Source organism: Bufo gargarizans, chromosome 2, assembly GCF_014858855.1.
Source record: "Bufo gargarizans isolate SCDJY-AF-19 chromosome 2, ASM1485885v1, whole genome shotgun sequence".
In the NCBI taxonomy this organism is placed as follows: Eukaryota; Metazoa; Chordata; class Amphibia; order Anura; family Bufonidae; genus Bufo; species Bufo gargarizans.
This window is the reverse complement of record NC_058081.1, coordinates 329,171,813-329,186,296: the sequence shown is the minus strand read 5'-3', so window position 1 is coordinate 329,186,296 and position 14,484 is coordinate 329,171,813. Positions and strand designations below refer to the sequence as shown.

Sequence of the window (14,484 nt, the reverse complement as noted above, 5' to 3'; positions counted from 1 at the left end):
CACGTGGCTTATGAGTATTTCTGTTTCGCACAATTACAATATATACTAAGTATATACAATACACATACTCTTCCATATCAGTGCTACTTGGATATACCATAAGATTTTCTCTTTTTTTGCTTTAGTTTAAAAGGGTTAGCTAATAGCTACCTTTTTGGGAGGTTTTTGGAAAATACCACTCCCCCCTGGGCAAACCTGCAAAGGATAACATACTTACCAGTCGTTACCCCCCCCCCCCGTTCCCCCACCGCCCGGGTCCTGGCTCCTTTGCTCACCGGCTTCAGCTTCCTCACTCTGGTCTTCCACTGTTAACATCCGCTTTGACACTGCTGCAGCCAGTTGCTGGCTGCAGAGCTTACCTGCTTCCCATGCATCATTGTCTATGTGACGCAAAGGAGGGCAGGGCACCACTGCAACCGGCAATTTGCTGCAGCGGTGTCAAGGCAGGGAAAGGGAGAGAAGCAGCTGAGGTTAGGGATTGAAGGAGCTGGGGCCCAGCGGCAAGGAGCAGGTAAGTATGCTTCCCTTTGTAGGTCTGCCCAGGAGGGTGGTTTGCCAAACCCCCCCAAAAGGTAGCCAACTCCTTTAAGTTTTACAATTAACACATAATTAAACAATTGTTTGCATATGAATTAAAGGGATTTTTCCAGGGTTAACTATATGCGATACTGAAGTTACAGTCGCACCTAGGCCCTGATGCTTCATTTGATACAATGTAATCATTTGTGAGGACCCAGGATCGTCATGTTATACCGCCAGCTACCAAATTTCTCATGGATATCCTTTCATGGCATATGGATGTACCAAGAGGTGTCTCCCAAGAAAGAGAACCATCTCGCCAGCGGCACCTATTGGAATTGGCTCCCTATGAGTCAAGATCTGACTTTCCAACAAGCCTTGGGATTTGACAAGGAAATATGATATAGACAGATATTAATAGACTGGACCATGGATTGTGGATTTACTAATGCCCATACGACGGAGCTTATGATACTACTCAATAGTACATAGTATAATACTGCAATATTCAACAGTAGCCTGCACTCTAGACTGCAGTAAGTTGTAGAAAGATTTCTGCCCTCTAGTGGCTGCATTCACTTTGGACAACATGAAATGCTAGCAGACTTTTGTTAATCTGTTCAAGTGATTTTCTTCTCGCCTTTACACATCCTTAATGATCTTTAAATATCTATGTGGAAAACATTTACGGCACTCCTTAGGCTGCATTTGGGAGTCATATTATCCATCTGTTCTCCAGCTTTGCCCTTTACTGTATAACAAGTGGATTGGGTGGCCTAGAAGTAGTCTATGATATTTGGCATTTGCCCAAAGCAAATAAGATAGTGACTTTTTAAATATGTGACATTACAAATTGATCTGTGCTAAAGGAAATATTTTGCAATACAGCATTTATAAATTAGGAAGCCAATACTTACACGTCCTGGAGGACATTTATCAAGTCCGCTATACCAGTTTAGTGGTGTAAAAATGTCACAAGCGATGCCCACGTGCGACTTTTGATGCAGATTGTATCCTGACATATGGTGACATTTTGTGACATTTGGTGATCGTCGCCACATTTAGAAGTGGAATGAAAAGTAGGTCAAGATTTCAGATTAGAACGTCCTTAAGTCTCATTTATGATGTGCAACATTTTAAAAAGTTACAAATAAGTTGCATCTCCATGGCAGGAGACCCCCGGGTGTAATATTACAGACATAGGAGAACACCACATTGCACTTGCACCAGATATATTATTACTGTGTGCCATTTCATTAAATTGGCGCATCCTCACAAAGCAAAGGTACAGTTAAAACAGACACCAAAACCACCGCAAATGATAAATTCCCCCTGTGTCTGTAAATTCCACTTACAGCACCCATAATAATTTAGATGGGAGTATACTATAAAAGTGTAGAGGTTAAAAAATAAAGATAATTCTAACATTTGCATTGGATTAAATTTTATACAACCTCCTGTGTGCATAGCTACAACCGATAAAGGGCATACATTATACATCTGTTCTATATCTGTCAGTCTGGCCTGCTATCCTTTCTATCCAACGTATTTCTATCAGTCGACTTATTATCTATCTATCTGTTCTATACCTATTTATCTATTATCTATATATCTATCTATCTATTATCCATGTATCTATCTATCAATTATCTATCTATCTGTTCTATACCTATTTATCTATTATCGATCTATCTATCTATTTCATATTTATCTATCTATTTTCTATCTATCTGTTCTATACCTATTTGTCTATTATCTATCTATCTATTTCATATTTATCTATCTATCTATTACCTATCTATCTGTTCTATACCTATTTGTCTATTATCTATCTATCTATCTATATCTATCTATCTGTTATCTACCTATTCTATATATTCCTGGCTGGCTAGATGGCTATCCTTTTACCCATCAGTTGACTTGTCTTCTATCTACCTATATCATATCTATCTATCTACAGGTGAAACTCGAAAAATTAGAATATTGTGCAAAGTTCATTTATTTCAGTAATGCAACTTAAAAGGTGAAACTAACATATGAGATAGACTCAGTACATGCAAAGCGAGATATTTCCAGCCGTTATTTGGTATAATTTGGAGGATTATGGCTTACAGCTTATGAAACCCCAAACTCACAATCTCAGGAACCCTTTGCTCAGGGGGTATGGATAATTAGCTGACCAGAGTGTGACACTTTGAGCCTAGAATATTGAAATTTGCACAATATTTAAATTTTTCGAGTTTCACCTGTAAATATCTATCTATTCTATCTACCTCATATCTATCTATTTTATATATTTCTGGCTAGCTTGCTATTCTATTTATCTAACATATGTCCATTGTCTATCAGTCACCCTGTCTCATATCTATCTATCTATCTATTTATCTATGTCATATCTATCTATCTATTCTATATCTAGATAGATAGATAAAACAGCAGTACAGTCAATGTGGATGCGGGTGCAATCCCTCAGAGACCCTGGACAGGGGGTCTACTGTGATATCCATTTGCCTCATATCTATCTATCTATCTATCTATCTATCTATCTATCTATCTATCTATCTCATACATCTATCTCTATTTATCTATTCTATATCATTCAGTCTGGCTTGCTATCCTTTTTATCTAACATATTTCTATCAGTCGACTTATTATCTCTATCTACCTCATATCTATCTACCTATCTATCTATTCTATATCTTTCTGGCTAGCTTGGCAGGTATTTATCTAACTAGCTATCTGTTTCTACCTGGCTAGCTGTCCTTTTTATCTAACATATTCAGTCTACTTTTCTCATATGTATCTTTCTATCTAGCAATCTATCTCTCTATTTTCCTGTCTAGTCCATCTGTCTATCAAGATTCAGAATTTCTAACATGGATATGAAATAAAAAAAATCTTATATTGTACAATATTCTACAAGAAAAATTCACTCATACTGTATTTAGCATTACAATAAGTAATAGTTACCCATTCCTTTTCATTATACTAGATTTAAAAATATAAAATGGCTAAATATTTTATTATGTCTAAATAATTATCAGAATAATTACACCATGTTATCCTTTTAATTAAGACAAAATATGAGACAAAATTCTAAATTTTTATCTTGTATTTAAAATAAATTAGCATTATTATTACTATTGTTTGAAACATTGTTATAATTGTATAATTTTATACATAACTATAAAAAAATAATATAAACACATTTACCTATATACACCTACAGACTTCACCGCTTGTTGCTAACCCAACTTTGTTTACCGCATAAGAGAATAAAAAATAACAATCAAATTTCTAGCACTAGAAACCACTGTGTATCTTCTCCCTATATTTGCCTGGGTGTTCTCTGGGCACTCTGGTTTCCCATACATTTCAAAAATATACAAATAGGTAAATTGGCTTCCAATGAAATTGACCATAGTGTGTGTTGTGTGTCAGGGTCGAGAGCATATACAGCAGCCACTGACTTCCCATGGAATCCCCCAGCCATACAACTATCCCTGTGCTTTGATTCCCTGTGAAAAAAAAACCATTACAAATGTGTGCCATTGTCAATAACTATTCATTCTAATACATTTAAAAAATGAAATTAAAATAGTTAATGAGGAAATAAATGCCACACTTAAAAAAAGATCTGAATATATGTTCTTGTGTCTTTTCTTCCAGGTTTTCTGTGTGTAAATGTTTCATCAAGTATTGTTTTTATTTTTGCTATTTCTCTCAGTTGTAATAATAATCTTCATTTCAGTAATACATATTCCTTGTATTTAAATGAGCATACCTATTGATGCAACATATTCAAAAATATTATAATTAATAATAATAAAATATAATACAGCGCAAGCACTTGACACTGATACATAAATACTGCAAATGGTGGAAGAAAGGGGTTATCCAAAGGTTTTCCATTGTCCTACTCCTGTTCATGTTTCCTTAGCATGTAGCAGGAACTAGCAGCTCCTTGTATTCCCAGAGCTGCTAAGAGTATTCATCTCTTTGATCTCCCTTGGGAGTCAAAATCCAAGCTGAAACCAATGTCTTCTTCAGCTGTCTTACACACAGGTTCTTCCTGCAGCCTTAGTAGGTACTAATTTGTTTGCTTTAGTGTGCAGGGTTCCCAGAACCCAAAGCCCACGAGGTCTTCACACTCTGGACGCGAGAAGTACACACAGCACAGGGCTACTGAATTTTAGCTTCCTTCAAGAAAGGAAGGGTTAAAGCACAGAAGTACAGCCATACTTTACATACAGTAGCATGGGAGGCACAAGTGCGTGTAGGTATAAAAGAGCCAATACATCTAGCAAAATGTATGATTAGTGGTATCACACAGCATGCTATAAACAATACCATTGAAATAATTCATAAATTAAAGACTTTAGTCTACAAATAATAGTAGGAAAAATTCAAAAAAAACTGTGCAAAAATCTATTATCTAAGGCAAAATTTTTGTATTTTAGCTCATTCTCATTCACTTGAATAAGGTTAAGCTGCAATACCACATATAGCCCATGGAAGGGAGAGGTGCTGTTTCTGAAAATAAAAATAACAATCCTTTTAAGACAATAAAACATTTTATTAATTGATTTATTCATACTAACCTTACACCTGTTGGGTGAGGCTATGATATGGATTTCCATTATAAAGAAGGGGGTTTCATATTATAATTTAAAAGGCTTAATAAATCACAAAAAATTGACATAAATGCATTTTCTGAATCTGTTCACACATGAGAGGACCATGTTGTGAACGGTGACATGGCATTGTTCTTTTCTTAACAGTTCAGTTCATTATGACAAGATACATGAGGCTTGTCCAGACCTTGTTTGGGTGCACTGTGATCCCATTTTCAGCACTTCAATCCCCAAATCCCCGAGGTACAGATTCTTTGCTGCCCCATTAACTGACCTTGTAGTTGGTGTTTTCTTTTGCCCCATTTAGTTCCACTTGCCAATTGCTTTAGTTTTGCTTAATTTGTTTGGAGATCAATTTACAAAAGAAAAGTGTAATCCCTCAAGGATACTCTCTACACATAAACCGGTGATGCAGAGTGGAGACAGAGATTTTCTACCGCACTCACAGCTTCAAATATAATAACCTAAACTATTGCTATAAAAAGGTATAGCAGCTGTTGTGTATGGATATAATACTTGAATAAATGCTGCTTTTCGGGGGTTTACCTTCTTTAGTGCAATTAATATAAGAACCACACATGTTTATATCATTAACAGCAAGTTACGGTAGGTCTGCAGACAGAATATCGCCGCCGCTGTGTTGTCTTGGGTCAAAATGTTTGTTTTGTACAGTACATCATAGATGGAAGTAAAAGCTAAATAAAATAGATACAATAAAAATGCATATTTAAAAAAATAATAAAGTTAGTTAATGATATATATATATATATATATATATATATAGTAAAGTACATGAAAGTTATAGACTAGGGGTGTGGCTATGAAGTCACCATGTAACGATATATATATAACCATACTAGAGAGTAACAGTAGTGATAAAAAGGATAGAGCTGCCCTATGACTACAGCATAAATATGGCAAAATTCAGGAAGGCTGAAATTCCATTAATATTATTAAGATGATATAATAATAGAATATCTATATGCTACATATAATATTAATACATGACCCAAATTATGTTCATATTAGGATTGCTAATAGTTTTCAGTAGTTTAAATTGTTGTGTATAGAATAATATTTGACAATTCATCAATCAATGAAATATTTTATTATAAAACAGTATATTAGACATAAACAGTGCACAATCAAATACAAATTTGACCTTCATTATTTTTTCATAATGTATCATGATCGCAATTAGCATTTTGTAGATATATAGTTACCACAATAATTTGTGGGTCTGTATATAATAATTAGCATACATACCTTTCAATGGAATTATCTATGCATAGATGTACTCAATATACCTAATAGGAAATCCGTACAATATCACAATAAAAAAAAGAAAGCACAAATAAAAAATCTAAAAAATTTGTATGGAATATTATGTAGACATTTTGTCAGTTAGATAAAGAAAATGACAGAAATTAACTAAAGGGATGATTGTACAAAACAAGGTCGCCGCTCAGTAAGAAATACAACCAGGCAGAATTTTCCATACAGCACATAAAGCATAGTAAACTTTTTCTTTAGACTTTTATCACATTTCTAATGCCTCTATCCAAGTAAGAATTTAAAAACATCAAACAATTGCAAATTGACCTCATCATCTTCTTTCTAAAAAAGACATTACACATGAAATTCATTATGCAGAGTGACTATTTGCCTTCCATTGTAAATGGGCATACATTAAAGCCTTATACGTGAGAAAACCATGCAGAAAAGTGTGCCCACTGAATTGCTAACATCCTCTTTACCTTCCTCCTTCCTGAACCAAATGTGCCCGCCTGCTCAATGTGACCCAAGTGTTGTTGCACCTTGGCAAAAGCCTGCTAATGGCTTCATTACCACTTTAATTACCCCTAACAGCTCCAGTGATGTGCTGCAGCTTTTGGGAGACTTGTCATTTAGTTGTGTGAACTGAGTGAACCAGGGGTGGAGATTCATGAAGCAGCTGGGGCCCATCTGGAACTGTGCAAAGATTCAGCTACCGGCTACTGTTGCGATATCAAACACTTTGGATCTATCTATCTATCTATCTATCTATCTATCTATCTATCTATCTATCATATAAACAGATAGATAGATAAACAGATGAATATATGATTGATTGATAAATAGATAGATACTGTAGATAGATAGATAGATACTGTAGATGACAGATAGATAGATAGATAGATAGATAGATAGATAGATAGATAGATAGATAGATAGATAGAAAAATGAAAAATTCCACGGCACTTCCAAGAAACAATTGATGTGTTTATTACATCAATTGTTTCTTGGAAGTGCAGTGGAATTTTTTATTTTTACATTGATCTGGATGTTGGATCGCTTCCGTGGCCGCTGGCACTCCATTTTTCCACTTTGCCTGCAGTGCTGCTCAATATCTTTGTTGTCTAGATAGATAGATAGATAGATAGATAGATAGATAGATAGATATGAGATAGATAGAGATATCTTAAAGTACATGTAGATAAGTATATAGTAGAGCTAACACACTAGTATTCCTGCTTTATTTATAACAACTATGCTATATATAATAACTATAACTATAACCAAATAGATAAAATACAATGCATAGAGTAATAGATAGCTCATACGGACTATATAGAGGAGTATGAAAGGGAACCTAAACACTGCTTCATTTACAATTAAACTTCTTTACTTTATAAGTGTAAAATAGAAGTTTACAGCTGTTCCCAAGTGACATTTTCCATCATATGGAGGGCGCACATATACAGTTTGATCACTCTGTGTTGCACCATGACCTTCTTAAGAAGCTTAACAATAATTACAAAGTTAAAAATGACAATTTGTGACCTTGCAATCACAATGTCTGCATAGTTCACATCCCTTTTATGACATATCCTGATATTTATTTGAAAAAAATAAATCTTGACTTGATTTCTATTTCATGGAAAAATGAACCCAAGTATTAATCGATTGAAATATCTCAATCTGACAAATTTTCATGAAAGTATTGTGAGATGTAGAAAATAGAGCATTTTGAAGGCAACCAAATGATGTGCTTCCTTGCTCATATAAAATAACCTAAAACAAACAGTAATGTGTCAAAAAGCTAATAAACTGAAACCAGACTTTGGAGAGGGAGGGTCTTCCTAGACAGCCCCAGCAGGGGGATGTTTTAGGATATGCTAATGGAAATTAGTCTCAGTGGACCAACCTCCCTTCAAGGTGATATATATAAAGCTAGTGCTTCAATGCAGAGACACTGAGCTTAGGCTTACTAATTATTGAAGAAGTCAGCCTAAGAAACTCTACAGGTATCTCCTCAGCCTGTGTCGCTGCACCCTGATCAAGCATTAACTTTCATTTACTAGCTCAAAAGCATGGAGCTGGTAGACAGTTGCCATTTTTCCCCATCCGAATTCTTCTATGACAGTTCCTGCATCCCTTCTCCAGAGGAGGAATTTACAGATGACTTTGAGCATGGTTTGTCTGTCTATGGAGCACACAAAAAAGACTTCCAGGAATCAGATGAAGAAGAGCATGTGAGAGCCCCCACCGGCCATCACCAAGCTGGCCACTGTCTCATGTGGGCTTGCAAAGCCTGCAAAAGAAAGTCTTCTACAATGGACAGGAGAAAGGCAGCCACCATGAGAGAAAGGAGGAGACTGAAGAAAGTCAACCATGCATTTGAAACTTTGAAAAGATGCACCTCTACAAACCCCAACCAAAGGCTGCCCAAAGTGGACATCCTAAGAAATGCCATCAAGTACATAGAGAGCCTTCAAGACTTGCTAAGAGAACAAGTAGAGAGTTATTACAGTCTCCCAGGGCAAAGCTGTTCTGAACCTAATAGTCCAGTGTCAAGCTGCTCAGATGGCATGGTAAGTGATCCACTGAATTATAAGTATATACAGCTTGGCATTGAGCTGGCATTGTATGTAGACTCCAGCTAGACCACAGAGACAATATGTGATATTTTTGAAGAAGCATAATGAGCTGCATATTCCCATGTGAGCTTCCATTTCCAGGCAGTGTAGAGTTTCCTGCTTGTTTATATCTATGACATTGTGGGAAGCTTTGGAAAAAAACTCCAGTTAAATTAGTAGAGCCTCCCCCGGCCCCAATCCATTCTTCATGCTTAACATGTTACACATTTTTGTGAGATTGCAATTTAGGCATGCTGCTCATTTTACAAGAAAGCTCTGAATTAGCACCAGTTGATGTCATAAAAGAACATGGGATCTTTCTTCCAAATCTCTAGCTTAAGGTGTTAACACAGAGGGCCCCTAATGCAATGTACAGATACGTATTAGCAATGGGCGCAAGCTATATCCTTGTGAATTACTGGTTCTATAATCCTCTTTTTATTTTTTTTATTTCTAGGTGGAATGCAGCAGCCCACAATGGTCCAGCAGAAATAACAGCTTTGACAATGCTTACTGCTCTGACTTATCTACATGTAAGTATTTAACTATACATATTACCATTTAGAGGTGGCTATTATTGTTAAGTGTCACCCAAATTTAGGTAACATAGTTAAAAATGACAATTTTTCATTTTGAGTGTAATATTGTGATGGTTTGTGCTAAATGACAAACCCGGCTCTGCTGCACATGACAAACTGAACACTGTAACAACTGTAGACATAAGTCAGGATTAGTTAACCTGCAGGTCTCCATCTGTTAGTAAATTTGTAAGTACCAAAAAAAGCATATTGTACTTTATAGTTAATACATTCTGGGTGACCATGTACTGTACTTTATAGACTAAGCAATGCATTTATGTAACCGGCTTTAAATACTTGTGATATTCATTTTATCTCATTTCTATCCCACAGCCTTTGCTACAAACAAACTGTCAGCACTCTCCAGCCTTGACTGCTTGTCTAATATAGTGGATCGAATCACCTCTGCTGAGCAATGTGGGCTTCCTCTTCACGACTCCAACTCCTCATCCCTCTCCACCAGCACTGATTCTATACCCAGCACCCCAGAAACCTCAGATTCTCGACCTGTGTACCACGTGCTCTAAGCAATGTCTACAATGATGCTTGAAACTAAGACATTTCCTTGAAATCAGAGGATTACTATCCCTACATATTGGGAGCAATGCATTGTATATGTGTATATATAAAGGACAATAATTTACAGGCCTAAATTATATTTCTACTCGGCTACATATCTTATTTAACTGGACTATGTTGACCATTTTGGTGGTAATTAATACTCGTTTTTTTACAGACAACACCAAAAATGCTATGCTAAATGGTGAAATTCTTGTTTTTGTATTGCCTTTCATATCCCATAAATGACATATAGCACACTTTGTCATTTAGAAAATAATTTTAAACGTACAGCAGATGTGTGATATCCATGAATCTTGAAATGCGTTTTGTGATAATTATTTTATATTGTAAGGAAACCTATGTGCATTCACTTCAGCAATGTCTGTTGCTGTTTGTAATGAGAAATATTATAAATAAAATGTCTCTTGCTATTGCAAACCAAATGTCTATGGCTCTCATAAATGGTGGTGCCTGTAAAAGCACTATATGGTATTGAGTGTGGACTACCATCTAACTTTCAATATGTGTTTTTACTCTCACTATGGTCATATCAAGGTACAACAGATGATCCTCTAGTAGGCCCAGGCTTAGGCAAAATAATGGACCTCAAAGGTCCAACATTTAGAGATAACTTTATAGCCAAGTATGCACCACTGGAATTATTTCATGTGGGTTGCATAACAAATAACCCATTTGACCTCATTAATATGTCCTGTGTGTAATGATAGTATCATAGTTTACAATGAAATTAAAAGTGGACATGTCCTGTGTAGCTGGAGGGTGGTTCCTCAGAAAAGTTTTTTTTTTGATAGGCACAAGAAACCATGGTCTGCAACTGATGGACCACTCCATCACAATTTTAGCCTGGTTTGGACAACTCCATCAAACCACTTTAAATAGGACTCGCCATAATATTCTCTAATATGCCTTAAAATTGTACATAGTAATCAGTAGACTTCAGAGATTATATCATGAGGCCTTCCTTAAGATTTCATCTCGGACAGAGTCTATAGTTTGATGTTCCCATAAAATGAGGATGCCTGGCATGGTCTTAGATCCTCCATAGATTTTAAAGGTGCCATCCAGTAAAATGATCTTTCAAAATATAATATGTCATATAATATGCCATTGACGTTTGGTCAGAATGCTGTGTCAATAACAAAGGAGTTGAAGCACTCTACAGCACTTTTTCAGTAGTGGTACAAGACCAAAGATTTCAGCAATTTAATCTTCTTCCATGTATCTATGACATATTAAAAGCTCATTTTACTGCTTTCCTTGTTTCATACTGGGCCAATACAGATTGAAATATGATTGTCCAAGTACATATCAGTGTCTTTCTATTATAGGTAGAACACAGGGGTTATTTACTGAAAATACTGACCAGAGAAGTAGGCCACAATGCTACATTTTCTTCATTATGAGCAAGGGTAACATTTTGCATGATTTCATATTAACCAGTTCAGATTGTGTTGAAGAGCAACAAAAAAGTCCTTGTCATCTATAGTCATGGTTGTTAAGGTGGTATGATGACATTGGGATAGGGAAAGAATTGCAACATGAGATAAATTGAAAGACATTGGGTATTATTGGTTCTTTATGGGTGACAACATGTATGGCCATCATGACAGATCCTACATGTCGGGCCCTACATGCTGCCACACTGTACTAACAGCACAGTCGCATATTGGAATGGCCCCACTTCAGTTTATAAACAAGCAGTGGCAGGATGTTGAACCTGCACTGGGGAGAGTTGTGCCTGAGAAAGAGCTGAGTATAAGATGATTTTCTATTTAATGTATTACAGGCTTTGCCTGAGAGTTTTAATTATCGGACAACCCCGTAAACTGTATTGCCTGTGCTGGAACCCTGACCTGATGTCTTGTAGACTACAGTCCTCAAGTAGCTTGTGGCCTAGAAGAGACAGAATGGCAAAACAGGGTGATTATGATTATCTGCTCTGCCATAGGTTTCAAATGCCCTTGATTCACTGATCATTAGCAAGAGTGAAAACCTCTATAAAATGAGAAATGTTGGCAGTTTGCTGGTCTGGAGCATTCAGACGTGTGTTATTATATTGACAGGGGGGAAAGACATCAGCAATAATATTAGAAAAGAAATTGTTGCTGCCAATGAAGGTTAATAAGGCTTTTTCCCAAAAATTTTAAGTCATTCAACAGTAACAAAGATTATTAGGAAGTGGAAAACAATACAAAAAAATGTTTACAATAGCCCCAGGAGTAGATATCCCAGCAAATTCCGCCCGTGGCCAGACCGTGAAATTCTCATAGAAATTGCAAAAATTTCAAGAGCTACATCCAAGACTCTACAGGGCCTAGCATGTTAAATGTTCAAGTTCATGACAATGCAATTATAAACAGATTGAACAAGTATGGCCTATGTGGATGGGGTTACCAAGAGAAAGCTTCTCTTTTATGAAAAGAGCATGGCAGCATGGCTTAAGATTTCAAAGTTGAATCTGAATAAGCAACAAGATCCTGGAACATATTATGAGGACAGAAAATACTAAATTGTAGATGTTTGGCCATAATGCACATCACCAAGTTTGGTGAAAACCAAACATAGTGTCACGAGTTGGAGGTCCCAGGAGAGTCCTCCGCATCGTCAAGCAAAAACATACAGCAATACGGTACAGTCACAACAATGTTTATTGCACAAACATAATCCAAGGAGGAAAACACAGGGAAATTGAGAGCTCTATGTACCGTCCGCACAGTGGGAGGAAAACCCCCACTGCGCCACTGTCTAGTAATACTCCAGAGGGGAGTGACTAAGCAACTCCTGGTATTCACTAGGGCCCCAGATGGTAGGGTTAGGCTTTGCCGCAGGGAGTTGCCAGGGTCCACTCTGGAGAGTGAACTAGACAGTGACAACAGGAGCAAATGAACAACAGGTACCAGAAGGTACCGACGGTACATAGGCAAACATAACAAACAGGCAAATACAAGCAGGCAACTAAAAACACAAGCAGGAGTTCACGCAAGGGAACAGGAGTGGCAATAAGCAGAGAAGGACTAGCTCCACCAGTGGTATACTGCGTGGCCTTGCCCATAGCACTCTACAGCAAGGCATGCTGCAGCAAGGGCTTGCTGAACAGAGACATATGAATACACACAAGGTGACTCAAACATAACTGGCAGAACAGATAACAGAAACGCAGGAAAGAGGACAGCAATGAACAAGTAGGAAACCCACAGAGTACAGACAGACACGGATCCAATGGGTCAGCAGCATGGGAGAGTGAGTATAAACTAGGAGCAGGACAAGACAACACACACCAGAACTAAGGAAACCTCAGCCTTATATGCAGGTGCCATGGGTGCAGCAGAGAGGCCAAACCCATGGAGCAGACAGAGAGGATTAACTCCAGATAGGAACACAGGGGAGTTACCCATAAAGAATCACAAAGAACACACAGAAACGAAACTGCAGTGAGGAGCGCCGAACGAGCAAGGACGGAAGGTCACAGCCAGAGATAGTGGCTTTGACACATAGCATATCAGCATAAACACCTCATACCAACTGTCAAGCACAGCGATTGAGGTGTGATAATTTGGGCTGGTTTGCATCCACAGAACTTGATCACTTTGTAGTCATTCAGTCAACCATGAACTGTATACAAAAGTATTCTGGAGTCAATTGTAAGGCCATCTAACCAACAGCTAAACCTTGGCCAAACCAGGGTCAAACAATAGGACAATGATCCCAAGCACACCAACAAATCTACAAATGAATGGCTGAAAGAAAATAATCAAGGTGTTGCAATGACCCGTCATTCCTCAGCCCCGCTGAAATGCCCACAAACCTCAATGAACGGAAGCAGGGTTGTGAAGAAGAATTGCCCAAAATTTCTCCAGAATTATGTGAGAGACTGATAAAGTCAAATAGAAAACGTTATCTTAGTTATTGCTGACAAAGGTTGTTCTACAAGCTATTGATTCCCGGTGTGTACTATTGACACCCCTTCCTCCCACTGAGGAAGGGGTGTATACCCTGAAACGCGTTTGGGCAAGTTGGGACAGTGAGCCTTTTCCCCCAAGTACTACAAGTGACCGGAAAGTGATTACGTCGGTCGGGGTGATCTGCATAGCCAGTCTCGTATAGAGGTGGTGTTCGTCAAGCTCTACAGAAACACGCTACAACAATTCCAGCTGATGAGTCACAGTGAGACGTCACGTTTAGACTCTACATCACGTGGGACGCCGCGTCAGCTGTGTTCGGCCGCTACTTCGAGTCTCCATTGTGAGCGGAGTGGATACATATGGTAAGAGA

At 37.5% G+C, this 14,484-nt stretch overlaps 1 protein-coding gene across 1 annotated transcript; it reads left to right on the top strand.

Annotated features, from left to right (window-relative positions):
* The first annotated feature begins 8,353 nt into the window (after nt 1-8,353).
* On the top strand, nt 8,354-10,636 carry MYF5 (myogenic factor 5). The gene is made up of 3 exons (XM_044277264.1): nt 8,354-9,007; nt 9,510-9,585; nt 9,964-10,636. The coding sequence occupies exons 1-3, from the start codon at nt 8,507-8,509 to the stop codon at nt 10,155-10,157; spliced, it is 771 nt and encodes a 256-aa protein (XP_044133199.1). The 5' UTR covers nt 8,354-8,506; the 3' UTR covers nt 10,158-10,636.
* The last annotated feature ends 3,848 nt before the right edge of the window (nt 10,637-14,484 follow it).

What these genes read in the sequence shown, in the direction of transcription:
- MYF5 (XM_044277264.1), top strand. Translation starts at nt 8,507, where the DNA reads ATGGAGCTGGTAGACAGTTGCCATTTTTCCCCATCCGAATTCTTCTAT. An exon ending in CAAGCTGCTCAGATGGCATG is followed by an intron (nt 9,008 to 9,509) that starts GTAAGTGATCCA and finishes TTTTATTTCTAG; the next exon opens with GTGGAATGCAGCAGCCCACA. An exon ending in CTGCTCTGACTTATCTACAT is followed by an intron (nt 9,586 to 9,963) that starts GTAAGTATTTAA and finishes TCTATCCCACAG; the next exon opens with CCTTTGCTACAAACAAACTG.